Here is a 26,652-nt window from a genome sequence, read left to right as displayed (position 1 = left end):
ATTGCACAATGATCTAGTGGCAGTCATATCATAGGCATCCTTTACCTGGTGATGTCATCAGTCCAGTTGCACTTGGCATCATTGGTGGCACAGCGTCTGCACCGAGGCCCAGGAGCTTCCAGTGCAGCCACCGTTCCTATAGAATGACTTTTATAGAATGATTGCGCCTATTGTCATTGTAGCGGGGGTCAGATGATAAAATACCAGAGGGGGAACATCAGTCCGCCGCTGCAGCGCGCCCGCCATACCCTCCAGCAGCTGTCAGCCACGATGAGGTTAAATGCCCGTAGACGCTATTCCAACTTCTACCTACACCTGTGTATAAATCCTCCAGGGGGTCGGCAGAAGGGCTGCGTGTTCCTCCTAACTGGTTTTGGGTTGCAAAATGTAAGTTTGTCATAATCAGGGCTTCGGGGTAAGGAATTTTAGCACCTGCCATTAAACTGTCTACACATGGCGGTGCGAGAAGGTAAGGACAGAGCGAGGAATTTTGTCAAAAGCACAAAAAAAATAATAATCCAAGAAATGGCAAAATAAGGGGTCAGGCTCCTTATCACCTGGCCTACAGGGTCAATGGAAGGGACAATAAATGGGGCTTGATGAATGTGTAATGAGGCTGCCGATAAGCCGTGTAAAATCTAGAGGCAGGTGGCTTCTATCATTTATAGCGTGGGAAAAGATTTCCGTCTGAATCGGGAAAATTATTTTGATTTAAATATATATGTTTTTTTTTTTTGCAATTTGCATGAAATCCAATCTGTCATAAATCTCAGTGCAGCACTTCTTGGATTTGGATGGTACTGGGTCCACTCTTTATAGTCTGGGCTGGTAATGGAGATAATCCACCCTCGGACTATTGTACTGGAGGTTTGACATGAAACGTATGGATAGATTGTGTCCCTTTAATTCCCCCCCCCCCCCCCATGGTGCCGCATCCCCATTCAGTAATATGGCTGTCAGCGCTATTGTGAGAAGCTTCACACCTCCATGGCACCTACACCGCAGTGCATGGGAAGCTTCCCTGCAAGCTAATTAGCAATGGGGGTCCTAGCGGCCTAAATTGCTGCTGCTTCGGTGGAGATGGGGCCTGCGATCGATGGGAACGGTAAATAATATTGTATCGGCTTCCTCCTGACTGCTGATGGTGTACTCTACATCTGAGATCTGTCGGTTTCCTGTTCAGCGAGAGAAGACACAGAAACATCACCCTCCTCGCCCCCTCCCCTTCTTCTCCCCACCGTTCTCAGATTCTCTCCTGGTTAATCTCTCTAAATCCGCCAAAGACACACACATCCTTCTCAGATCTGCTCTCTAACCCCTTCCAGGTCATGCCGTCCTGCTGCTGTATTTGTTTCAGGCGGACATGGTCCGTCTTGCCTTTATATTTTTATGTGCTGTTTTGTTTCGTTTGAAATATTGTATTTTTATTATTTTTTAGATACATTGTATACATGCATTTTATACATTTTAGGGGGTCATTTACAAACAGATATGCTCCACTTTTGTGGCATATAATTATGTTGCAGCAAAATCTGCGACTTCTTCCCCGCTCACGCCAGGTCTAAAAAAAAAAAAAAGGGGGGGGAGTGGTGTGGGCGTGGAAGCCGCCCCAGTCTCATTCATCATCTTCTAGGCCTGGTTTAGGCCTGGACAATGGTCTAAATGCAAGACGGCAGGGAAGCTGTCTTAAATTTTAGAATCTGCGGTGGTTGCGCCGAAGTTGTGTGGAGGTCGGCGCCGAAGTTGTGTGGAGGTCGGCGCCTCTACATAACTTCAGCTATAGGGCTTACTAAGTAGTGCCCCTTCTGCAGGGCTGTACAGAGGATGCTCAAGATGTCAAACCTTTCTCTAAAGGAAGAAAGTTGTGGGTCTGACTTTAAGAAAGAATGGTGGCACGGGGGGAAACGCAGCCACACATTTACCTTGTTGGGAATTGTAGTAGTACATGGCCAGCATGTAAAACGTGGTTACTCCAAGTCCTCCAGAGTAAGATTTGTATTTTCTAGTGGCTCTCTGCCCTTACTTAATAGATAATAATGAATATGATATTCATTAATTGGGGTTGTCCAGCTCAGTCAACTTTCTTAAAGGGGTTCTCCAGGTGTTCAGTATTGACCTATCCTTAGAATAGGTCATCAATATCAGATCGGTGGTAGTCCAACATCTTGCACCTCCGCTGATCAGCTTTGTGAGGAGGCCTTAGCACTCTGGTGAGCGCTGATGCCTTCTCGCAGCTCACCAAGCACAGCATCTTCCATTAGATAGTGGCTGTGCTTGGTATTCCAGCTCAGCATCATATACTCGAATTAGGACTGAGCTTTACCTAGGCCATGTTCTGATGAATGGGAGGTTACAGGCCTAGGAAGAAGCTGCGGCGCTCACTGGATCGCCATGGTCTTTTCAAACAGCTGATCGGTGGCAGTGTTGGGAGTTGGACCCTCACCGATTTGAAACTGATGACCTATCTTGAGGGTAGGCCATTAAAGGCAAAATTTTAGACATCCCCTTGTTTGTCTCACAAGATAGGTGATAAGTGTCTGATCGTCAAGGATCCCATATTGAGATCCCTGCTGATAATGATAACGAGGGTCCCATGTCCTCAGATGGTTATGCTGCCGCTGCATTCAAAGTCTGTAGGACTGATGAAGATAGCCAAGTGCCTGGACCCTTCTATCGTTTTCAATCCCATAGAGATTGATTGGAGTTCACCACTCCTGTGCGCCCATTTGCTTCATTAACGGAGATACACGAGATCCCTGTTCTTATGATCATTGGGGGTCCCAGCAATGAGACAATCCCGTGGATAGTTGATGGTTTATTATTGTGACAGCAGCCCCGTTAAGCTGCCAGTGGTCATGTCCTACTGGTGGAAAGCTGGAAAGGTATGAGCACTGATGACCCTCATTGCCATGTTCTTTCTTATGAGGTTGGAAGGATGAGTTGGTATCTGACCATTAATCAGGTGGTCAGTCAGGGGACAACAGAAGATCGGCAGTAAAAATCCAACATGGCATATCCTGCTGCATTTTGCAGCAAAAAAAAACCAAAACGCATCTCTTTAAAAAAACACAGCTTGTCTATGAACCGCTTAAGAAGCGAGAATGATGTTAATTATTTAAAGCTGGAAAGTTTTCTGGTAGTATCAGAACATTTCTAATCGAAGACGTGAAAGGAGAAAACCTTGACTTTGTTCTATCAGGGAAATGAGGATAAGTTCTGTGGTCAGAAGGTAACAATGCAGGCAGTTGTAGAACATCCTCAAGGGCATGTCGAGGCAACTTGGCGATGACTACTTACTTTCATCATTTCTTGGCCCAGTACATTAAGGTTATATTCCCACGGCCACAAACGCACTGTATTTGGTGAAACGCATTCAAAATACCTCCAACAGTTTCCCTTTGATTTCTATGGGAAGTATATGCCCTAGTGCACATGGGGATGCATTTTTATGCATCTGTTTTGGGGTTAGGAAGTGGCTTAAAGTGTTTCTGAGGGTGATTTCCTCATTGAAGTCAATGGGAAGTGTTAAAATGCTGAGTAGGAGGTATCTGCAGTGTACATGCAGCATTTATGCCACCAAAAAAGACCTATTTTAGTCTGCTAATCACGGCACAGATTTTTCTGCTGCCTTACTGTTGTGTACAGTTAGTGTTTGTCGGTGCATGAAACCAACAAGAGGCAGCATCAGTTTCCTCTAGGTCGGTTGTTAGGACTTCAGACATGTTTTTTCCACTAGCAAAAATAATCAGGCAAATTGTAGCTTAGTAATGTCACCTATTTCTCCATGTTCCTGGAATGTCTATGTCAAAAGGAGTTTCAAGATCTACAAAATCACCATGAACGCTTGATATACTGCTCTTGTAGAGCAGGCCTAGGCACCTTACAATTTCTTGAAGTCTTGACTACAATCCTAGCATGTCTTCTCCACACACTGAAAGTTCAGGTAGAAAAGTAATTTCACCATGACTTCAGTCAATAGATGTTGCAGCAACACATGTGGTGTGTGTGTGTGTGATCTATAGAGGATTGAAAAGCCTTCAAAGAACGTTCCTACTGCTAGGACCTGGTCATGTTTTGTTGAGATGGACCACAGTTAATAAAAGGTGCGTGCCTCTTAATAATTGTGATGAGTATCTGCCGATCCAAGCACCAGAGCTGAAACCAACGCCATCAAGGGAGCTTCTGTCGAGTTCTGGTATGATATATGGCAGCTTCCTGGAGTAGAGTATAACAAATGCACTGGGATGGCTATGCCTAGCACCGTTCACTTTTTGGGAAAGTAGCGAGCAGGATGCAAAGCCCCCAAAAAGTTGCAAAATGTTTCTGAAATCGAAGCATGCACCAAACTGTGACTTTTTAAAGCCAGCTTTTGGGGATGCATGAGTTTATAAATCCACCCTCGCTCATGGTTTTCAAGTACTGATATAAACAACCCTCAAAGCTGAATATGCACCCAAGATAATTGTCTTCGGTGCTTATCCATATAATTGTTGAAAGTTGGTTTGACCAGCATTTATACACAGTAGCTCATCAGTAAGTATTAGCAAAATTGTGGGATGATCTAACATAGTTCTAATAGTTATTGCAGGCTTCAGGGCCCAATTATGGATCTTTAAAGTTAAAAGAAACTGTATAATTTTCCTGAAGAAGACCCTGGGGCTGTACCGTACCCCCGTAGCCTCTGATTTCATATGGAGGTATGCAAAGGTTTATTCCATTTCCAACAACTTCATAGGGGAGAATATCTTGGTAACATGGATACACGTGGTGAACCTACAGCTTTGTTGAAGTTTTTGGGCACGTGTAGATACTGGCACGATAAGGCAGATAAACTGATGTAAAGGTGCAATAAGAGTTGCTGAGTCTAAAAATGGAAAATGATATAGGTCAGGATAAGACTGAATCTGATGGATCCTATCTCAGCGATGAAATCCGTACTCTCTAGACTTGCCTCCAGATCTCAGGAGAAGCATGTAGAATAAGGGCTCTTTCACACGAGCGGATGCTGTGTGTGGAATCCGCTGAGTGAAAGAGAGCCAAGCCCTGTTCCGGACAGCAGAGACACGGAGCAGTAACATGATTGATAATGCTCTGTGCCTTTCTGTGATCTTTTACTACAAAATCACAGTGAGCTAAAGTTGTCACCGTGATTTTGTAGTAAAAAGGTCACAGAGAGGCACGGAGCACTATCAATCATGGTAGTGCTCCGTGTCTCTGCTGTCTGGAGCGGGGCTTGGCTCTCTTTCACGCAGCGGATTACCCGCACGGCATCCGCTCGTGTGAGTCCTAACTTTTCCTTTTAGTAAATCTTTCCTTAACCCCTTAAAGTCCTGTTTCTGGTCGAATATCTATAGAGAAAACATTGACCAAAAATAGGGCTGTGTATACAAGCCCTAACAAGAAGCGTATGTTCTAGTTTGTTATACCTGTGCATTATGCTGAGACCATCAGGATCTCCTCATTGCCTTTGGTCACCCCACATTGTTCTACAGCATATATATATATATAATCACGGGTACATCTGAACACATGTTTGCATTTAAGTCTATAAAGTTTTGCAGGCCTGTATAAGGAAGTGATAAACCTCCCTGGTGTGCGTTCCCTCTCCGCCTACATGTTCTCCCCCCCTAAGGACCTTTTTATTCTTCCTTCCCTAGGGCAAGCCTCTCCTTCCCTTCCTCCCCCAGCACAGCCTCACATCCTCTCCTGGTCCAGCTGTTGTAGGATAACGAAAGGTCACCATTGTTGGTCTTTTAAAGGGAGCTGCTCCCGGCCTGGTACTTGGGTGCCTAAAGAGTCATTTATATCAAACTGCCTTTCCTAAATAGGCCTCCATTGTCAGGATTCAATCCTTTTCCTGTCGACATCTCCTATAACCAGCCCTTAACACGTCCAAGTGAATTGATGATAAAAGGACCATCCTTGTGGCCCCACAGGGTTACAAAAAATACATGTGTATCTGGCAGTTTGAAGATGTCCCTAACCCTCTTCATGAAGACTATAAATCACACATTACTGGAAACTACTACTATGTAAAGACCTGTAAGACATCCTCTTGCCCTCATGGTCTCATCCTTTGATATGTCACTGGAAATATTCTTGTGCCATATCAAAAAGCAGCCAGTACCTCCACATCTCCAAATCCTGTGTCCTCCTCATTCAGTCTTCTTTCCAGAGCTTAAAATAGTCCAGCAGTATATTTAAAATTTGCAGCTCTTAAAAGGGTTTTCTGAGATTTTTATACTGATGACCTGTCCTCAGGATAGGCATCAGTATCTGATCGATGGAGATCCCACACCTGGGTCTCCCGCCAATCAGCTGTTTTGAGAAGGCACTGGTGCTCTTGAGCGCCGCTGCCTTCACTCAGCTTACCAAGCACAGGGCTGAGCGGCTCGTAAGCCACGTGACGGATGAACGTCTCGTCACTGGCCTAGGAAAAGCAGCGAGAGGGCCACGGTGCTCACAGGAGTGCCAGTGCCTTTTCAAACTGCTTATCGGTGGGTGTCCCTGGTGTCGGACCCCCACCAATCAGATACTAATGATCTATCCAGAGGATAGGTCATCAGTATAAAAATCTCGGAAAACCCCCTTTAACATTTGGTCCTACCTCGGTATTGTCCTCCCTGCGTCCATGAATGAAAATTGTCTCCTCACTTATTTGCCATCTATTATGGTATTGGCCCGAGGAGTCGGAAACTTGATGTCACTGCAGAATCTCTGTCCTGTGGGCTTCGATGGGTTTGTAGGAGAACAAGAAAGGTTCTAGCTGGGCTGGAAAGAATATCACAGGGGTTAATCCCTTTCCTATGCTAATCCCCTGAAGAGCTGGGTTGTCAATAATTAATACTTGCTTACCAAGGTTTTGTTGGGAGTGGAGGTCTAGGGAGGTCTAGCGGGGATCATCCTGAGGACTGATACTGTCATGGAAGCAGCTACTTTGAGGGCTGTACTATATTTACCATTGTTAAGTCTGTTCTCTTGACACTACACGAGTAAATAAACTGAACGCTTTGTTCCTGCAAACATCGTTACTGTAACTCGCCCAGGTCAGATTATCTGGTCATGGGAAATGAAAAAGTTACCACTGGAGACCGCCCAAAGGTCTATTACATGGAGCACCTCATGTAACATATCTGCCCATCAGCAGAACTGCTTTTTGCAATAGCTCCATGTTATCCGTGTTTTGATGTTGACTTTTTAAACTATTTATTACAATTTTTTTAACGAATATATAATATAACAGTCTGTGGTATGTAAAGCAACTGCAACATAATCTAGCCTATAATTTGCCTTATTGTACCACTTAAAGAAGTGCTGGATCAGTAGGTTGCTATTCTATGCCTATCCATGACCCTTTCTAATAACCCAAAGAATGTCACCGATTTTAGTAAATCTCGCATGGCACGTATGGACCCCGTACAGTGACGCAGGCAGTCTCTAAGTGAAAGTATTTTGAACTGTAGGTACCCCATGTACCCTTGTGTGGTGCTTTTATGAGGCACCTTATACGTTCCCTGAAGCTTCTAAAGGAGGAAACCTATGTGATATAGGATGTTGTCTACATACCATCATCTTTTGCACAGAATCCCAAAGTAAAACAACTTTTTGGGCCACCGTGTAAAATCCCGATGTCACAGTAGGGATCAGTGAGGTCCTGAGCTTCGGTAGTACCACTGTCCCTACCTACTTGCACGACTTACCCTAGATGACGGCCTACAACTGGACAGCGGTCCCTTCCTCACTAAGTGTAGGGACCTACATGAGATGGTACCTAGGACCAAAATAATAAATATAATGACAGGTGTACAGAGCGGATAACGGACTGGTTGTGTCGGGGTACCAGAACCTTATAAGCCACGTTCAATACCAGGAGAATCCCACCTAGGCCAAATCAAAAACGCACCAAGCCAAAAGGTCAAACCAGGAAGCCTTGTCAAATCCAAATCGTCAGGCAGAGGGGTAAGAGACAGATACAAGCCAAAAATCCAGGGGTTAGTGGAAAAATAGCAGGTTATAAGTAGATAAGAAACCTTAATCATTTAATTAAATGGTGTCCCATAGATCACATGGGATGTCCAAATTACAGCCTGACCTCCTGGTGTCCCTCCTAATAGATTGGCGCTCCAGCTAGCAACAAGATGTTGACGGTGCTGCCTGCTGTGGAGCGCAATCGCCAGCAGCTAGAAGCGAAGGTAGGGACAAAACTGCAATGCCAGCAGTGGGACCTGACACCTGAGGTCCCGTATGGTCCCATTTACATGTCATGTCTTTGTCATGTCATTTTTGTACTCATGTTCAACATGCTTTTACGTACGCTGTATCATATCACATTGTCGAAAAAGGAAGTTATAATTTTCCATACACTCTAGTCATCTGGGCGGCACCCTTCCCGTGGATTGTCACACAGTTTGGGCATGTACGGTGAAGGGAGATGGGCTTGCCCCTGCTTTGTCTGCGCATGCGCCGTGACTCGGTCTGCAGCGAATCCAGTGAGGCCAATGCACCTCGCCTTATTGTGCCTGCTCAAGAGACATGGCTTCAGCCCAAACTATCGTGACTTTCTGGCTGGATCTGTCACCCCCTTGTAATAACCATTCAGGAGCATCTATTATTATGACTCTGTTGTTCCATTCCTCTTTTATTCCTAGTAGAAGTGTATGAATCAATACTATCCGTTTGAAATAAAGGTCCAGATGAGTGTTACTAGTTTAGGGTGTGTCCCTGTCTGATACTGGCAGCACTCACTGGACAGTGTCAGGCTGTGAAGGGACGCACCCTCAACTGATGACGCCCAGATGGACTTTTAATGCAATCTGCTAGTAATTCATTCATAAACTTCCACCAGGAATACAAGAGGAATGGAACATGATAGTAATAAGAATAGATGCTCCAGCCATAAAGAATGGTTATTACAAGGGGGTGCGAGTAGTTACCAAAACAGACATGTCAGGAGAGGGAGCAGGTCCTCTGCAAGTCATTCGTTCTATTAGGAATAATAGAGGGCTGGACACAAATTGGTCATAAGAGTAGATGCTCCACAATTATTACATGGGAAGTGCAGGTAGATAGTAACACGGACATGTCAGGAGTGGTGACAGGGTCTCTTTAAGGTATTTTTCTATTATTATGAATGTATATAATATAGGAAATTGCTATGTATGCATTTTGTAACCTTGCACTTCTGGGTTCTGTGGATATACAGGACCTTTCAATTGTATGTAGGCACATCTACAAATAATTTTTGTTGGGTAAGTGACAGCTCCATCTTAACGTGGTTATTATGTTATACAGCACGGGGCATTGTGTGCTTAAGAAAGAGCGCAGTGTCCGGCCAGTAAGAGGGGCATTGCCCCCCCTGTGGGGAGATAACATGCGCTGGCTCCCCTCTCTCTGTAGTCTCAACATAAACAGGAAGCTCTTAACATCTCATCTGTCTGTCAGGCAGAGAGCAGGGAGATGGCAGATGGGGCGTGCACCCACCCTCCTGAGCCCGCACAGGGTGCACCGCTCCTTCAGCCATAGAAAATGACTTTTTATTCAGTTCACATTGGCCTTCACACCGAAATGTCAGACACATTAGTATCAAGTGCGTAGCGCCGTCTAACAGTGTCATTTTACTACCGGGCTCTTAGGCTTTGCCCACAGCTTGTTAATTAAGTTCTTTGAGGGGGGAACCAAAGTGCGGATTTATTCTGGTCTTGTGTTTAACAATCCCTAAATATTCTATATATCTGGTCATGGCATTTTTGCTTATGTTGTTAAGATAGAAAGGACACCTGAGGCTAATTTCTTTAACATGGTTTCTGAAGAATGGAGTCCTTGTTGCCTATAGCAACCAATGTGGTTTAGAAAATGAAAGCTGGATTCTAATCGGTTGCTAAGGGCACCCCAGCCATACATGAAAGCAGAGAGCAGAGAAAGGATGAATTTTGTGCCTGGTGTAAAGTACAACTGACTTGGTTGCCCATAGCAACCAATCGGATTCCACCTTTCATTTTCCAAAGGAGCTGTCCAAAATAAAAGGTGGAATCTCATTGGTTGCTATGGGCAACTAAACCAGTTCTACTTTACATCAGTTTGATAACTGACCCCAAAAGTGTCTTATGGTAACCCGCTGAAATACTACAAGCAAACATGACTTGACTAGAAATTACCCTCTACTCTATTACCCTTGAACACTATCATCCAGAAAAGGTGAATGACAGTCATCAAGGCCTCCAATATGGCTGCCAGGTTTGTCATACAGAACCATTTTCTGACTGAAGCAGCAGCCATATTGTCTTGTCATTCGGTTTTCCTAAAACCAGATTTAACAGAAAAAGACAATTCGGATACTTTGTATTCACTGCTAATATGAGACGGTCGCAGCTGGTGGACATTTTCCTGTAGTCTTTAGGAGACAGATAAGTAAGTGCCCATCAACCATAGGAAAAAATCCCAAAATGTTTGTGCCAGCCTCGAGTTTCTAGTCACGTTGGCTACCTGACACAAGGGATCACACTCCAGACATAAAGCAGCCTGCCCACTAAGGCTGCTTTCACTAAGCTTGATCACCAAGGTGTGAGGTCTTTTTCTCTGCCGAATGCTTGTGTGACAAAATGGCTGCCTCATATACGTGTACTTATAGGTGTATTGAGAAGTAGATCTACTATGACCTTTCTCTTGCCACAGAGCTCAACATGGGTCATCTATTAAGAATCATTGATACATTCTTCAGCTCTGCTGAAGATGGTGATGTCTGTGGGGCAGTCTTCATATATTGCTTGGTTTAGAACGCTTATGGACTCCATTTTGTGGTACAGATGAGATGACGCTTCATACTTTTGTCCTAAATCATGGAGCATTTGAAAGCTTCACCCCAATCCACAAGAAACTTCCAGAAACATCCTCTTAAAGTGGTTCTCCAGTTTCAAGAGGTAACCAGGCGACACAGGGGATCCGCCACCAATAAGGAAGTGGTCATAATGACCAGGCAGATCCTGTGTTGCCAATCTGATTCTCCTGGCTGGGATCTGTTTTAATCCGCTGCAGCAGTGATTTCCTGTTGGCAATGCGTGACTGTTGCAGCCGATTACTGGTCTCAGCAGTGCACCGAAAAAGCTACTGATTGGCTGCAGTGGTCATACGTTGTTGTCATGATGTTACCGCTACAAACGAGAGAACAGGAGCGGCAGCCAGGTAAGTAATGATCTCTTTACTGTAGGCAGATGCCCTGTGTTGTCTGATTTCCTCTTGAAACTGGACAACGCCTTTAAGAGCCTGTTCACACAACCATATAGGTCAGTGGAAGTATTCACACATCTGTTTTTTGTTTTTTTTTTAACTGCTCCATGTGCCCAATCGGAGGAACTCTCTGCATGTCCTTATTGTGCCCATTTCTCGGATGGGAGTGGAGAAAAACAGAATGCACGTGGAAATTAACCATTTTTAAAGGATGGAAAAATCAGACATGGTCGTCTGAATAAGTTCTAGTGTACAATTTACCTACTGCACTATTTGTAAGCGGGTTTACAGGACCGTGCGGTAAAAGAATAACCAGTGCTGTTGGCAAATTTGGCTACATACAACGTAATATAGCACCTAGCTAAACCGATATCTTGCTGGCATTTTCCGTGGTGCAGTACACTGATAAATATACCCTATATTCTGCCATATTGGCACTATTATAGGCCGCTTGATACTTAAACCTCAGTATACGGTATACCAGGGATCCGCAACCTCCAGCTGTTTTGAAACTACAACTCCCTGAATCCTCCTTTCACTTCTATGGGAGTTACAAAAACAGCCAAGTAAGTTTTTTCATACTGGGAGTTGTAGTTTCACAGCAGCTGGAGTGCCGAAGGTTGCTTACCCCTGGTATATACTATATGTGCGTACTGGCTGCAGTGGGCTGTACAATGATTATATCGTAAAGTAATGGTGGGAAGATGTCTATTAGGAGCCAAGCGCCGACACAAGGTCACGTGTATCCTCTGCAGGAGATGTGATCACAGAACAATCTGCTTGCGGTTCGCAAAAACAGGTAGTGGTCAGAGCTTGAAGTCTTTTATTTAAAAAAAAAAATTCCCTGCTCTTTAAAGAGCAGTTGGCTGCCCTTGGCCTAACAATGTCTTCTAATTTAAGGTCTTCTTCGGGGATTTTAGAGGTCTGATGGCTGGGCCATCTACCAGGACCTGTACATCAGCATTGCTCTCTGTATCGCACATTCCTTGTCCCCTGCCCCCCTTCTTCAGATCTCTGTGGTCTTCCTTCCTCTGCTGTGGTGTCTTGTCATTCAGACACCGTTATATACAGAACTGTAAGGAGGCCCAGCTTAATGGTTCCTCGCAGGATCTCATTTAGACACAGCATCCTCTTGACATTAGCCAGGAAAGCTCTCGTTCCTTACAGTGAAGGGGAATGGTTGTCTTGCCTTTTCTGATAAACGTCTGGAGGAAATGCAGGTCATTCTTGTAGTCCTGTGGCTTGCTATAATGATATATTTAGTCTCAGAAATTCTAAAAGTTGCCCTATAAAGTTGTTTTAAGTCTCAGTTAACATTTTATGTTTAAGTAGCTCACCGTTCTGTTTTAGAAATGGCAATTCTTGGTCAGGAACCTCCTTTATCTTGAGATTTGCTGTATCCTTTCCCAAATTCTGCAACTTTCTCAGCATGGGGTGCGTCAGAGGCTGGGGAGAAACTATATGGATATAAAATGGCACAAGGCAAATGGTAACAGAGGTGGACTTGCACTTGAACGTTACAGCTTCGTCCGTCATTGAAATAGTTAAGCTATTCTGGGGCAGTTGTCACGCAGCCATGAGCGAAGCTTCCTGTGATTTTGGGCAGATCGTTAGGTCCTGAAAGAACTTTGGCACAATTAATGGATCCCAAGGAGATCTAAATCCTCACTGTTAACTGTGGCTGAGGATAGATTACACTGAGTTGTCTTGTTTGTTGAAAGGTGGGAAACAGATGGGCAATTCATATTTAGAACCATATTAGAGGATAATAAGGGATTTACTCCTGTGAGTGCTGGTGGTTCACAATGTCACTGGCTTAATGGGAAAATACAGTGCAAAAGATCATCTGAAGTGTCATAAATGCATGTGAGAAGATTGCCGACCACCATGGATCACCAGGATCGCAAGGTTCTTTGGAAAGTTCTCACCTGTTTGGCACTGTTAAAATTCTATTCCAGAATTAAGGACCTCTTTACTTCATGTTTTGGTCCTACGTGTTGTATATGCTCTGTGAAAGCTTTAAATTAATCCATACTCTCCCATTTACCAATCATGTGGCGCTTGTCAGGCCTGTAGGTGTTGTCATACCACTTTTTTTTAAGCGCTTTGCAGAGCTTGTTTGTTCTGGAAATTTGTGGTGGTCTGACATCAGATCTTTCCAGTAAGATCTCACATTTTTGACTGTTTCTTCCCTTTAAAAGGGGTTGTCCAGGTTCAGGACCTGTGACTTCGTCCTCTGTCGATCAGTTCCAGTTCTCGGACCTTCTTCATTGGTCTTCCGGTCCCCATCTGTCAACGTCCTGCCCGGACAGGGTCACATGAACCCGGGCAGCCAATGACTTCAGTGATGATTTGTCCTTGAACGGCACATGACCCAGCCGAGATGTGGCAGAAGTTGACTTACAGGGACCGGAGATAAAGTGAACACAGTCCTAGAGCTGGAAGCGAGCGGTGGGGCCACTTCACAGGTCTGGTGGTTACTTTAACCCCTTTAAAGAAATTGGGTCAAACATTATGGCTTATAATTTTGAGCCTTGTGTGGTATGAATTAGAAGTCTCGGTGATCCTTTCCCTGATATTTAGCTTGTGTTGGAATACCCTGTACCAAGAACAACCAAAAATTCAGCTCACCCCCATGTTATAAACCAGAAAATCAAACGCTTGCTTATGAGACCTGACAGACGCTACCAAGCGGCCTAAATATTGTGTGCCCTTGCAAGATGGCTCCCACACGTCACAAGTACAGGGTGCACTTTGTGAGGTGTGGGTGCGTGTAGGTGTGCGCCTTCTCTGCATCCATTTTTTGTGTGTTGTAAATGTATCTGATGTCAGATCATGTACAGATTTGAAGTGCTGTTTCCTGTCCCCATGACCCACCCCCCCCCCCCCCCCCCAATTTGCACTTCAGCTGTTCTAAACCACAAACCCTTCTACGTAAAAAAAAAAGCAGTAAGTATAGGAAGTAGGGAGGGGGCCTGCAAGTCTATGTGCTCGCTGAACTGTACAGAAATTTGTGTGATGTTAATGCCTTGTGATTCCTACATTTGTAGCTTGTAAGAACCTACTGTGAGTGCAGTGTATTTTGGGATTGCCCCCATGCACACAAACTTCAGCCTGCCATCCACACCCTCTTATTACATTGCTTCCAGACTGTGCTGTCTTCCGATTCCACATTTACTACCTGACCACTACTTAGGCGATTTCTCTGCTCCAAAGCATGACTAGACCCTTCTCCCCTCGCACCCCTGTTATTCTATGCTTGTTGCCAAATTCTCTCTTCTACACACATGCTCTGTGATGGCAGTGCACCAGCTGGGTGCACTTGGTGCCCCCATACAGTAACAGCAGGGTCCAAAGAATGGCTCCTTGTGGTTTATGCAGGGCAGCTGGCATACAGGCTAGGTCTGTCAAAGACCATCAACTAATGCATTACTGTATTCATTTACCACTAATCATATGTCATTGGAAAGACTATTCTCCTCTCCCTCAAAGGCAAGTCTCAAAAGAGCGAGTTTACTGCGAGAAACGCGCTCCGTGTGGGACCATGATTTCCCATCCTGGACTCTGCTCTTGTAATGGGCATTACTATGATTTATAATGTTGTGTGTCCCTGACCGGCCTCTGCTGTAGTGATTTGTACTGATGGCATTATGTCAGTACAAATCATTACAGCAGAGGTCTGCCAGGGACACACAGCATTATAAGTCATTGTAATGCCGTGAGGTCCCGTTACAAGAGCGGGAGTCCAGGACAGGAAATAATGCTTCCACACAGAGTTTGTCTCTGTGAACCTGTGGTTATCTGAGACTGGCCTAATGTCCATTTAGATGCTTTGGCTACAATTGTCAGAAAGGGTCATTGTGCAGAGAGGGGGAGTAGATAAGCTGTAGCCATCACCTATTGGGAATGTTGAATCCTTTGTTATTGATATGTAGATGTTAGGCTACTTTCACATTCGTGTTTTTTTTTTTTTGCGGATCCGTCATGGATCTGCAAAAACTCTTCCGTTACAATAATACAACCGCATGCATCCGTCTTGAACAGATCCGGTTGTATTATGTCTTCTATAGCCATGACGGATCCGTCATGAACACCATTGAAAGTCAATGGGGGACGGATCGGTTTTCTATTGTGTCAGAGAAAACGGATCCGCCCCCATTGACTTACATGATGTGTCAGGACGGATCCGTTTGGCTCTGCTTCGTCAGGCGGACAACAAAATGCTGGACGGATCCGTTTGGCTCAATTTCGTCAAGCAGGCGTTGTTTTGGTGTCCGCCTCCAGAGCGGAAAGGTGACTAAACGGGAGCAAACTGATGCATTCTGAGCCGATCCTTTTCCATTCAGAATGCATTGGGGCAAAACTAATCAGTTTTGGACCGCTTGTGAGAGCCCATGACTAATCTCAGAAACAGAAAGCCCAAACGCTAGTGTGAAAGTAGCCTTACTTTACATTATATGTAGCCAGCCTAATAAAAAGCTGGATAGGATTGTTGACAATTTGAGATTTTGAAAACTATGTTAACGGTGTAGGACTCTGAGTGTCAAGCTTGCACCAAGTAATGACCGTTTCTTTGTTTGCAGTTGCACTTACCTCTGCTTCTTGGCAGAACTACAATAGCTTGCCTGCCTGGCCACCATCTTCTGTTAGTAATGAGTTGGGTCCGTTGTATAAATTGTAACTTTTGGAAGGAAGATCTCTTGTATCCATTTTTACAATGCAGTTGCACTTGTAGTCAAATATTCCTAATGAACATAGTTTACAGGAAGGTGGAGGTTTTGATTTTATTTTCCTCTGGTGTGAAGGTCAAGTATGACCCAGGATACCGACCACTCCATAAGGCCTCATGCACATGACCATATTTTTTTACAGATCAAATGCGGACCTATTCATTTCTTTGGGGCTGCAGAAGATGCGTGTGCATGAGGCCTAAAAAGTATTTTACTTCAGGTCCCTGATTTCTCAAATTGTGCTCCTGGTCTGGTTCCTTCTTACGAAAGAGCCTTCAGGATCTGCACAAGTTCTACACTACACGATCCTACCCCATCTTATTTCCGAAAGCCTATCCTCTTCTAGATCCTGCAATACTCTGACAATTAGGACAGGAAAGGTATGGAGGCTGACTGTACCAAAAGCAATCTAGCAAGGGGATCTTCTCAGATTTCTCCAGCCCAGGTGTAATGTGCCAGGATGTGTGTTCTATCCTTTGTATTGCCACCACACTGTTTGTGCACATTATAACCTTCATCCACCTCCCTTGGTTACCTAAACATTGGGCAGCAGGAGACTAATGTGCTAGTGATAAGGAACTGGCAGAGATGTCATTGAGAAATACCCACAGCTTCTACATTTAACATTCATATATTCTTTTTCTTTATTCTGCAGTTATTGAGGACACCCAACCGTACGCCGTCACCATGACCGATATGATCAGGGATGTGGGGGTGAAGCAGCCCCTTCCTACCAGGGGAGTGGGCGAAAAGCCAGCTGCAGATTTTGGATACGTGGGAATAGATGCCATTTTGGAACAGATGAGAAAAAAGGCCATGAAGCAAGGTTTTGAGCTGAACATCATGGTGGTCGGTATGTACCTAGAAATGCTGGTTAGTCACCTTGTTCCCCAATGCCTGTTCTCCACCCCTGGTTCAATGCCAAACTGCATAACATGGCTGAATTATGCTGCCCTCGCACATTTACAAATCAGCATTTTATTACTAATTTGAGCCTCATTTCCCATTTTGAGTCCCATACTTCAGTTGTGCACATCGGTCACATTTTGTATGATGCTGACCCTGGGCACTAAAGTGTCTTTTTGATTCTGATTGGACAAAAACATTTTCGGATCAATCCATCAGTTAGCCGAAGTCAAGAACGCTACAAAAATATCAGTGGTGGAGGACCCAGCCGTCCATTATAAGGTCAATTAATTTTAATAGGCTGCAGCATTTTGCCAGTGGTGGCGCTGTAGGGAAATTGATTACTTTCTGCCCGGTTCTGCCACAGATTGCAGTTGGTTTGCCGGTATACTCTTATGATCAACTATTATTTTTATCGGACTGTTCTTCAACGGGAACCTGTCACCAGAACGGCCCTATTGAGCTAATCACGGGCACACTGTTCACGCTGCCATGGTTCCTAAGCTTGTTTTCTTGAAGTTCATAACTCGTGTGTGTGCAATTATTATATTTTTTTTTTAATGTACCCGAATTTATGAATATTGTCTTAGTGGAGTCGCTGGGGCGTGTCCATCGCTGAGCTGAGTCACTGAATACTGCTAGTAGTCCCGCCCAACTCAGTGCTGTAGCCCTCCTCTTTTACACATCGGCGCCTGGCCAGAAGCACTCCTTCCATGGTGGGATCCAGGCATGTGCAGTAAGTGTTTGAAGCCGAAGTGTATAAACTCACTGTGCATGCCTTAATGCTTCCCTGCGCTTGCTTGTATCCCAAGTTGTATACACTTCGGCTGATGCCTCCCTGCAAATGCCTGGATCCCAAGATGTGTACACTTCGGCTTCAGGTCATCACTGCGCATGCCTTGATGCCTCCCTGCGCATGCCTGGATCCCAATCTGTGTACACTTTAGCTTCAGGCACTCACAGCGCGTGCTTGCATCCCAAGTTGTATACACCTCGGCTTCAAGCGCTCACTGCGCATGTCTGGATGCCTACCTGCGCATGCTTGTATCCCAAGTTGTATACACCTTGGCTGATGCCTCCCTGCGAATGCCTGGATCCCAAGATGTGTACACTTCGGCAACAGGTCATCACTGCGCATGCCTTGATGCCTCCCTGCGCATGCCTGGATCCCAAGGTGTGTACACTTCAGCTTCAGGCGCTCACTGCGCATGCCTGGATCCTGGCCCCGGAAGGACTGCTTCTAACCAGCCTCTGAGGTGCAGTATAGAATGGGCGGGCTATAGCAGTGAGGTGGGCGGCACTCCTGGCAGTACTCAGTGACTCAGCTCAGCGATGGACACACCCCAGTGACCCCACTAAGACAATATTCATGAAGTCGCGTACATTTTTTTTAATTAGTTTTTTTTTTTCCAACTCGCATACACTGATAATGAACTTCAAGAAAACCAGCTTAGGAACCATGGCAGCGTTATCAGTGTGCACGTGATAAGCTCAATGGGGCAGTTCTGCTGACAGGTTCCCTTTAACAAAAAAAAGAGGACTTCTTCTGACTATATATACTGATTTATAGCCGCTACTTGTCCCCTTTCTGTACCCTTCTCTCCAACCCCATTCTCTTTTATTTGCTGAAACCAGACCCTTCCTGACATGCATGTTTTAGGCTACTTTCACACTAGCGCTTGATCGGATCCGTTCTGAAAGAATCCGATCATATTAATGCAGACGGAGGCTCCGTTCAGTACGGATCCGTCTGCATTAATAACTTAGAAAATTTTCTAAGTGCGCAAGATGCCTGAGCGGATCCGTTCAGACTTTCAATGTAAAGTCAATGGGGGACGGATCCGCTTGAAGATTGAGCCATATGGTGTAATCTTCAAGCGGATCCGTTCCCATTGACTTACATTGTAAGTCTGAACGGATCCGCTCGCCTCCGCACGGCCAGGCGGACAGCTGAACGCTGCTTGCAGCGTTCAGCTGTCCGCCTGGCCGTGCGGAGGTGAGCGGAGCGGAGGCTGAACGCCGCCAGACTGATGCAGTCTGAGCGGATCCGCTCCATTCAGACTGCATCAGGGCTGGACGGAGGTGTTCGGGTCCGCTCGTAAGCTCCATCAAACGGAGCTCACGAGCGGACCGACGAACGCTAGTGTGAAACTAGCCTTAGCCTGTCATAGAAAATTTGCATTGATCTATTGCTTTGTTAGTCCTCCTGGAAATATATGAATGAATTAACATCTTGGCGTTACCATTCCCCTCTCATTAGGGTGTGTCCCTACATTAGTGAGTAATGAAAATCTCTTCATTATTTTTTCTTCAGTTGTGGAAAGTGGCAACAGGAAGGGCAGCCATATTGGTTATTACATTACATTGTTAAAACTTAGACATTAATGGGCAGAAGGTTATGAAAGTTTATCAGAAAACCACAAAGCCATTTACAGTCAGTTTTGAAAACACGCCTACTTGCACATTGGCATCGCTTTTGGCTGCCAGTTTCCTCAGAAGCGAATACGATGACCAATCTGACATCTGCAAAAGAACGGACAAAAGCCAAAATAGTCACCACAACTTAATCGAAAAATACTATGTCCATAAATAAAACAAACCTAATTAACAAACGTTGGCTGCAGTTTACATTCAGAGTTGCTAACATGTTTTTTTGTGTGTGTTTTGGAAGCACCGCCATTTATTACTTTTCTTTAATGCAGCTCTAGGGAATTGTAAGCATATTGCAGATTATTTCCTACACTTGCTTAATATGTGAGGCAATGACTAGAACTGAGAAAGTTCTTGAATGTCAAAGATATAGCGCTTTGTTGATTTAGTTACATTCAGTCAGCAGCAGGTTAGTTTTTGAATAATGCTGGAACTTCCTGCTTGGAGAGAGGGGGAGAGAGCGGCCTCATTCAGCTTTAGGACTCACGCCCCCATTATCCTGTGAACTGTCTTCTGTGTCTCTGTTACTAGGGACGGATCTTGCCTGACAATAGATAGTGGACTGCAAATTAGGTGGAAGTGAGACCCCTAGTGGCCCTGACTTTTTTTATAGCTTTTTTATTTATATTTTTTCAGGTGGATGCAGGCAGATTTTTTTTAAATTAAGCGATTTAGATTTTAATGAAATTGCTTGAAAGAGCTGTGACCCTTTAAACCCTCAAAGGGGTTATCCCATGATTGATGTAAAAAATCATATACTAGATGACAATATCTTTCTACCAAAGCTAGAACCAGCCCTGTACCTCACATGGATCCAGAGATCTCCCCATTCATTGCTCTGCTAGATTTATATCAAGCTGACAGCTCAAGGGGAGTGTCTTTTCTACTGCAGCTCAGGAGGCGTGTCTCGGCTCTCCCTATCACAGCTCAGGAGGCGTGTCTCGGCTCTCCCTATCACAGCTCAGGAGGCGTGTCCATGTTCTTCCTATCACAGCTCAGGGGGCAGCTGAAGGATTAATCTGAGCATGTGCTGCCTTTCTTAGTGAGCATGACAAATAAATAAGTCTAAAAACAAACAGCAGGTGGCGCTATACAGATATATTATACTGAATATCTCAGTGGCTATGCTAGATTTTTAATTGTATGCAAAAGTATTCAGATCCAGGTGCTGGTTTGAAAACTGTAGAATATTTTTTGTGGGACAACCCCTTTAAGTGGGGATGAAAATAGTTCCCACAAATGTCATACCTTTTGCAGGTGTGTAGTTTGCTTCTACTAAAACACGCAGAAAGGTGAAGATGCCTTTTTTTAGTGTGCTTGAATATTACTAATGACATTTTTTTTTAAAAATTGTAATTTTTTTTATTAGGTCAGAGTGGTCTTGGAAAATCCACATTAATAAACACCCTCTTCAAATCCAAGGTCAGCAGGAAATCTGTGCAACCTGCAGCTGAGGAACGAATCCCCAAAACTATAGAAATTAAAACTATCACTCACGGTAAGATTTAGGTGGGATTGATGGTGCGGAAAGCATAATGTAGTATGGAATAGCGTTTTATCTTTTACCGATTTTATATAACATGTATGTAGTCATGATCTGGGCTAAGATTGGGCTAGTCAGTTCCTCTGAGACATCATCATCGTCCTCATTCCTGCACAGCCTTTTCTCCAACGATTTACTGATCCTAAACTTGTATCCTGGGATTTTCTTCCAGACGTTGAAGAGAAAGGAGTGCGGATGAAACTGACAGTTATTGACACTCCCGGATTTGGAGACCACATAAATAACGAGAACTGGTAATGCAATGAATGTTCCTTTTGTTGTAAATGCCATCAGTGGGTAAAGAATAGTTCATAAAAAGTTGGATAAAGTTGCCTGCACTTTGCTGTATCTTAGGCTTCTTTCACACTGACGTTAGGATTGTCCGGCAGGCTGCGTTTTTTTTTTGTCCGGCCGTTTCTCAGCATGTTTGCCTTGCTGCAGCCACATCTCCCACCCATCCCCATCATAGTGAATGGGGCCAGGGCAGACTTCCGGCAGCACATATGCGGAAACATTAATACGGCCTGCCGAACAGTCCTAACACCATTGTGAAAGAAGCCTTATGGTGATTGTGGCTTATAGCATTCTGCTAGTTGCTTGACAGACACATCCTCTTAGTTCCTGTAATGCAGTCTTCTCTGTATCTTAGAACCGTGAGTCACGGAAAAGTGAAGACTTCTCAGAGTACAAATCTTGAGCCAGCAGAGGATTCTGGGTGATCTCAGAACCGAACAATTGAATAGTCTATGATACAGGCTTTAACTCGGGAACAGTACCAGGGTTATCCCTATTTTCATCTCTGGCCTTGCACCAGTCAGGCATTTATGCCATATCCTCTTGCGCCATCGATGCTTAAAGGGGTATTCCCACTAAAGTAACGGCATATCGCTATGGTCGCCGTGAATCTGATCTCCTGGACCCCTCTAATGCTGAGAATGTACAGCGCTGCACCCTGTTAATCGATGCCCCTGCCACCTGCTGTGCCCAGGAACTGCAGTACAACTCCATTGAGTGCATTGGGCTCAGGATTTCATATTGCCAGATTCTAGCAATATGGAATTGGGATACCCATTTAAAGGGAATGTGTCCACAGATATTGACTTACTCTTTAAGTAAAGATTTATGTTAAAACATATATTTTTTTTGAATTTTAGTTTTTTATATGTACATGTCACTATCGATTTTAAGAAAAAACCTAACATCCGGCAGTTTTCATACTGGGCGCTAAGCCTAATAATACTGTATGTGCTACTTCCTGCTCTGCAGAGAGCAATTCTCAGAGGTCATCTCTTCATGGTGACAGGCAAGATAACAATGAAAAATAACATCTTTATATAGATAACACAGAATCCATCATTTACAGTAGGCGACCGTCCCAACTTATCTACTCCCCCTCCCTGCACAATATCTTCTGCACAGGTCACAGATAATGCTTATGAGACTCCCATCAAGGCTGTAATAGACTTGCATAGGTAGCTGACACAGGAGGCGCTGTATCAGTCCAGTGGTCAGACGGCTGGTTGGATGATCCTGCAGCTCTGAGAATAATTTTATGCAGAATAAAGAGGCCGAGAGGTCGTTTAATGTACTACCCTAACCGTTATCGATGTCACACATGGGGGGACTTGTAAGGAAAAAAAATCCTGAGTGCTTACAAGGTATAGAGCACAAAGTATGGTCCCTTTTTGTCTATATGTATCCCTGTATTTATGCCTTTTTTATTCGTTTTTTTTTGTAATTCTATAATAGGAAATTGATAGTTATGCAATGTATCTTATTCTTTAAGAGGCACGAAAGTTGGAACTCTGCTTTACATCTTGAAATAAGGAATTTTAGTTTCATTTTTTGACAAGTTTTGACAGTCAAGTTGGTCTTCCATGACGTGAGTTTACATAGCAGGGGACTTGACCTGGCAGGTAGTTGCCGATCAGGTTTTCCTGCCTACCTTCTAAGTAAAAACACTAGAGGTCATTGAAGTGATATATTCTGTGTGCAATCTGCATGATAATTATATTGTTCCCTTAATTATCTTATTAGCTGGCTGCCCATTATGAAGTTCATCAATGACCAGTACGAGAAGTATCTACAGGAGGAGCTTAACATCAATCGCAAGAAGCGGATTCCTGACTCCCGGGTCCATTGCTGTATATACTTCATCCCAGCCACAGGACACTCGTAAGTGGCTGATGCTTTCAGTTCTAAGCTGAGAAAAAGTTTGCTAGGTATCGTTATTTATTGTCAGTGACTAGGTAATTTCCTTCCCTAGTACATATCACAATGAAAGATATATATCAATATCAACTGACCCTCCGCAGTAGAATATAAGCTGATGATCATAATCAAAAGGAGTATTGATGAGGTCATCCCGAAACTAATGTAAAAAATGATAATCAGATCATATAGAACATGGCAACCTCTTTCTAACAAAGCTAGAACCAGCCCTGTACCTCACATGGATCCAGAGATCTCCCCATTCATTGCTCTGCTAGATTTATATCAAGCTGACAGCTCAAGGGGAGTGTCTTTTCTGCTGCAGATAAGCGGGCGTGTCTCTGCTCTCCCTATCACAGCTCAGGGGGTGTGTCCATGGTCTCCCTATCACAGCTCAGGAGGCAGTTGAAGGATGAAACTGAGCATGTGCGACCATCTCAGTGAGCCTGACAAAGAAATAAGAAAAAAAAACAGCAGAGGGTCTATAAAGACACACTTTATTGAATAACTCAGTACCTATAAAAAAAATATATATATATATATGCAATTACAAAAGCATTCAGATCCAGGTGCTGGTTTGAAAACTGTAGAATATGTTTTTGTTGGACAACCCCTTTAAAAATATATATATATATATATATATAAAAGGGCTTCTGTCAGCCCACTAAACCCTTTTTTTTTTTTTCCGTTAATATTAATCCCTACACTGCAAGCTCCCTGTACTAATGCTAAATATTAATTTTCGTTCAGTAGATATTGTTAAAAATCAAGTTGTATAATATGTAAATTACCTTGCTACCAGCAAGTAGGGCGGCTACTTGCTGGTAGCAGCCGCATCCTCCTCTCATCATGACGCCCCCTCCGCCGTTTGATTGACGGGTGTGGATGTGACGTCATCGGCGCAGGCGCACTGAGAGGCGGCCGCTCTGTCGGCCGCTCCATCCTCAATGCGCCTGCGCCGATGACGTCACATCTACACCCGGCGCAGGCGCATTGAGGATGGAGCGGCCGACAGAGCGGCCGCCTCTCAGTGCGCCTGCACAGATTAAAGAAAGGTACGGCGCAGGCGCGATATTTTGAATTCGAACAGGGCCAGCAGAGAACGATTCCCTTCCCTGGCCCTGTCAATCACACAGCGGAGGGGGCGTCATGATGAGAGGAGGATGCGGCTGCTACCAGCAAGTAGCCGCCCTACTTGCTGGTAGCAAGGTAACTTACATATTATAAAACTTGATTTTTAACAATATCTACTGAACGAAAATTAATATTTAGCATATGTACAGGGAGTTTGCAGTGTAGGGATTAATATTAACGGGAAAAAAAAAAAAGGGTTTAGTGGGCTGACAGAAGCCCTTTAATGCTGGAGTCAAAAAGTACAAAAGTTTAAAGGGAATCATATGCAGGAGGAGGCTATGAGCACCCTTTGGAGGCCTTTTTTTTTATTTTTTATAAATTTTGTTTTGAGCTTATTTGGGGCTAAAAATATTTTTACCATTTTGTCTTTCTTAAAATTTTTCCAACCATTGTTCCTTTGCAGCCTATTGGTTTTCAGAGTCTGCAGACTGTTCTGCTTGATTCTTGCTGAAATGTGTCAGAGCTGCTATGATGACTTTATCTGTAGCTTTGTTCTCGGCTTGAACATAGTTCTGCTTAAAAAAGTGTTTAGAAGCTGTCAGGAAATTAGAGGTTAGGGCTACAGACTGAACCGTCAGAGCAGCTCTCTGATGGAGTGCATTTAAAAGTAGAAAGAACAGTCTGCAGAGTCCATGAAAACCTGAGGATTGTAGAAGACAAGCGGGCATCTGTCATCAGATATGTACCATATGTGCCCGCATTGCTGAGAAAAATTATGTTTCAATATATGCAACTGAGCTAGGAGCAATGGGGGCGTTGCCGTTACTCTTAGAGACTCTGCTGTCTCTGCAACGTGGTTATGCCTGGCCCTGACTTCTCCTAAAGTCAATCACAGTGGAAAGCGTGCCGCAGAAAGAGCAGAGCCTCTAGGTGTAATGGGAACGCCCCCGTTGCTCCTAGAGGCTCATTTATATATAATAAAGCTTAATTTTTCTCAGCAGGCACATATGAAGATGGTACTGTCCAGAGCTGCGCTAACAATACTTCAACTGCAGAGCTGAAATCTCCAAAGAGAAATGTTGTTTTTACTGAATATTTTGTAGGGAAAACTACTCTGCATTAGTGGAGCTCATATCAGCTGTTAGCCCCTGCAGAAAGCAGATTTGTGAATGCAGCTCTGGATTGCATAGGCTGCTATGTAGTAATAAAGCTGTAGATGTAGATTATATTGTAGCATAGTGTAGATTAGCAGAGTAGGATATGTGGACATACATTTTATACGTGATTAATACATCCATACTGTAGATGGGTTAGGCTTTAGTGACATTTTGTAGGACAGGCCTGAATTTTTAAGCTGCATGAGAAACTTTCAGAAAAGTGTTAAAAAAATAACACTTTACTTCTGAGATCCTTTGGCCTAACAGATATTGGGTTTCTAAAGCCCTAAGGGGCTGTCACTGAGCCCTCCACATACCCCGAATAGCGATTACATTCCCTTTTCCCTCTCTCCCCCTCTGCCTATGTTAGTCTGATCTGTAGCCGCAGCGAGTTATTCATGAACCCTGCCATTGGTCCCACCCAGATAGGAATTACTGCAGTACATGGAAACCGCGGAAACCGTCAGCAATGCTGCGTTCTATGGGGGGCACCTGGTACAGCTCTCTATCTGACCTTTTTATAGATTCCTGTGATTTTCTGGTTGTTGTAGATTAGGACGCGTTTTGTCATCACATAAACTGTGCATTGCTGTCTGCGGGATTACATTGGACATATTGTGATTTGTGGGCTGTGTGTCGAGCCTGCCACATATTTCCATTCTACATAGCTGGCATTCTGCTAATGTGTCCGCCTCTACCATGTGTTCTTCCCTCCACCATTCCCTTTGAATAGCATTCATACTGCAGCTCTATAGAGCTGGCTAATGCGACATTTAAATGGAATCTGTCCTCTAGAGACTCTTACCTGTCACGGAGGTATCCTCGTGTCTCTAACAACCCGAGCTATAAAGCGGTCATGATATTTATCCCATGCGGTGAATGCTTTAAGTAAAACATGAAGCCATAATGCCAGAATAGCTTTTTTTTTTTTTTTTTTGTTCATCCTGCTTCCCATAAAAAAGAGATTAAAACGTATGTATCCCAATGAAAAATCATCCTGCAAAAATTCCATTCCATAAATTAAAAATGTTATGGCGTTTAAATGCATCTTTGTACAGCTTTGTACCTATGACACTGGCTGACCTGTTACATGTACACTTGGCAGCTGAAGGCATCCGTGTTGGTCCCATGTTCATATGTGCCCACACTGCTGAGAAAAATGATGTTTTAGCATATGCAAATGAGCCTCTAGGAGCAATGGAGGCGTTGCCGTTACACCTGGCTCTCTGCAACTGCCGCCCCCCTCTCCACTTTGACTGACAGGGTCAGGCATGAAGATGTTTTCACTGGCTGGCCTTGCCAAAGTGCAGAGAGCGTGGCAGTTGCTGAGAGAGCTGAGCCTCTAGGTGTAATGGCAACGCCCCCATTGCTCCTAGAG

At 44.2% G+C, this 26,652-nt stretch overlaps 1 protein-coding gene across 6 annotated transcripts in view; it reads left to right on the top strand.

The window, feature by feature from the left end:
• The window catches only part of SEPTIN9 (septin 9), a 225,516-nt gene that overhangs the window by 183,944 nt on the left and 14,920 nt on the right, over positions 1 to 26,652 (top strand). For all 6 annotated transcript variants that reach the window (XM_044300148.1, XM_044300151.1, XM_044300153.1 and 3 more), the window contains 4 exons: positions 16,609 to 16,806; positions 20,659 to 20,787; positions 21,005 to 21,086; positions 22,870 to 23,007. In XM_044300148.1, the coding sequence (XP_044156083.1) occupies positions 16,609 to 16,806; positions 20,659 to 20,787; positions 21,005 to 21,086; positions 22,870 to 23,007 (547 nt within the window). The remainder of the gene's footprint in view (positions 1 to 16,608; positions 16,807 to 20,658; positions 20,788 to 21,004; positions 21,087 to 22,869; positions 23,008 to 26,652) is intronic.

The sequence above is a fragment of the Bufo gargarizans genome, chromosome 6 (genome assembly GCF_014858855.1).
Source record: "Bufo gargarizans isolate SCDJY-AF-19 chromosome 6, ASM1485885v1, whole genome shotgun sequence".
Lineage (NCBI taxonomy): Eukaryota > Metazoa > Chordata > Amphibia > Anura > Bufonidae > Bufo > Bufo gargarizans.
The sequence above is the reverse complement of the archived record's forward strand: the minus strand, read 5'-3'. Positions and strand labels throughout refer to the sequence as shown.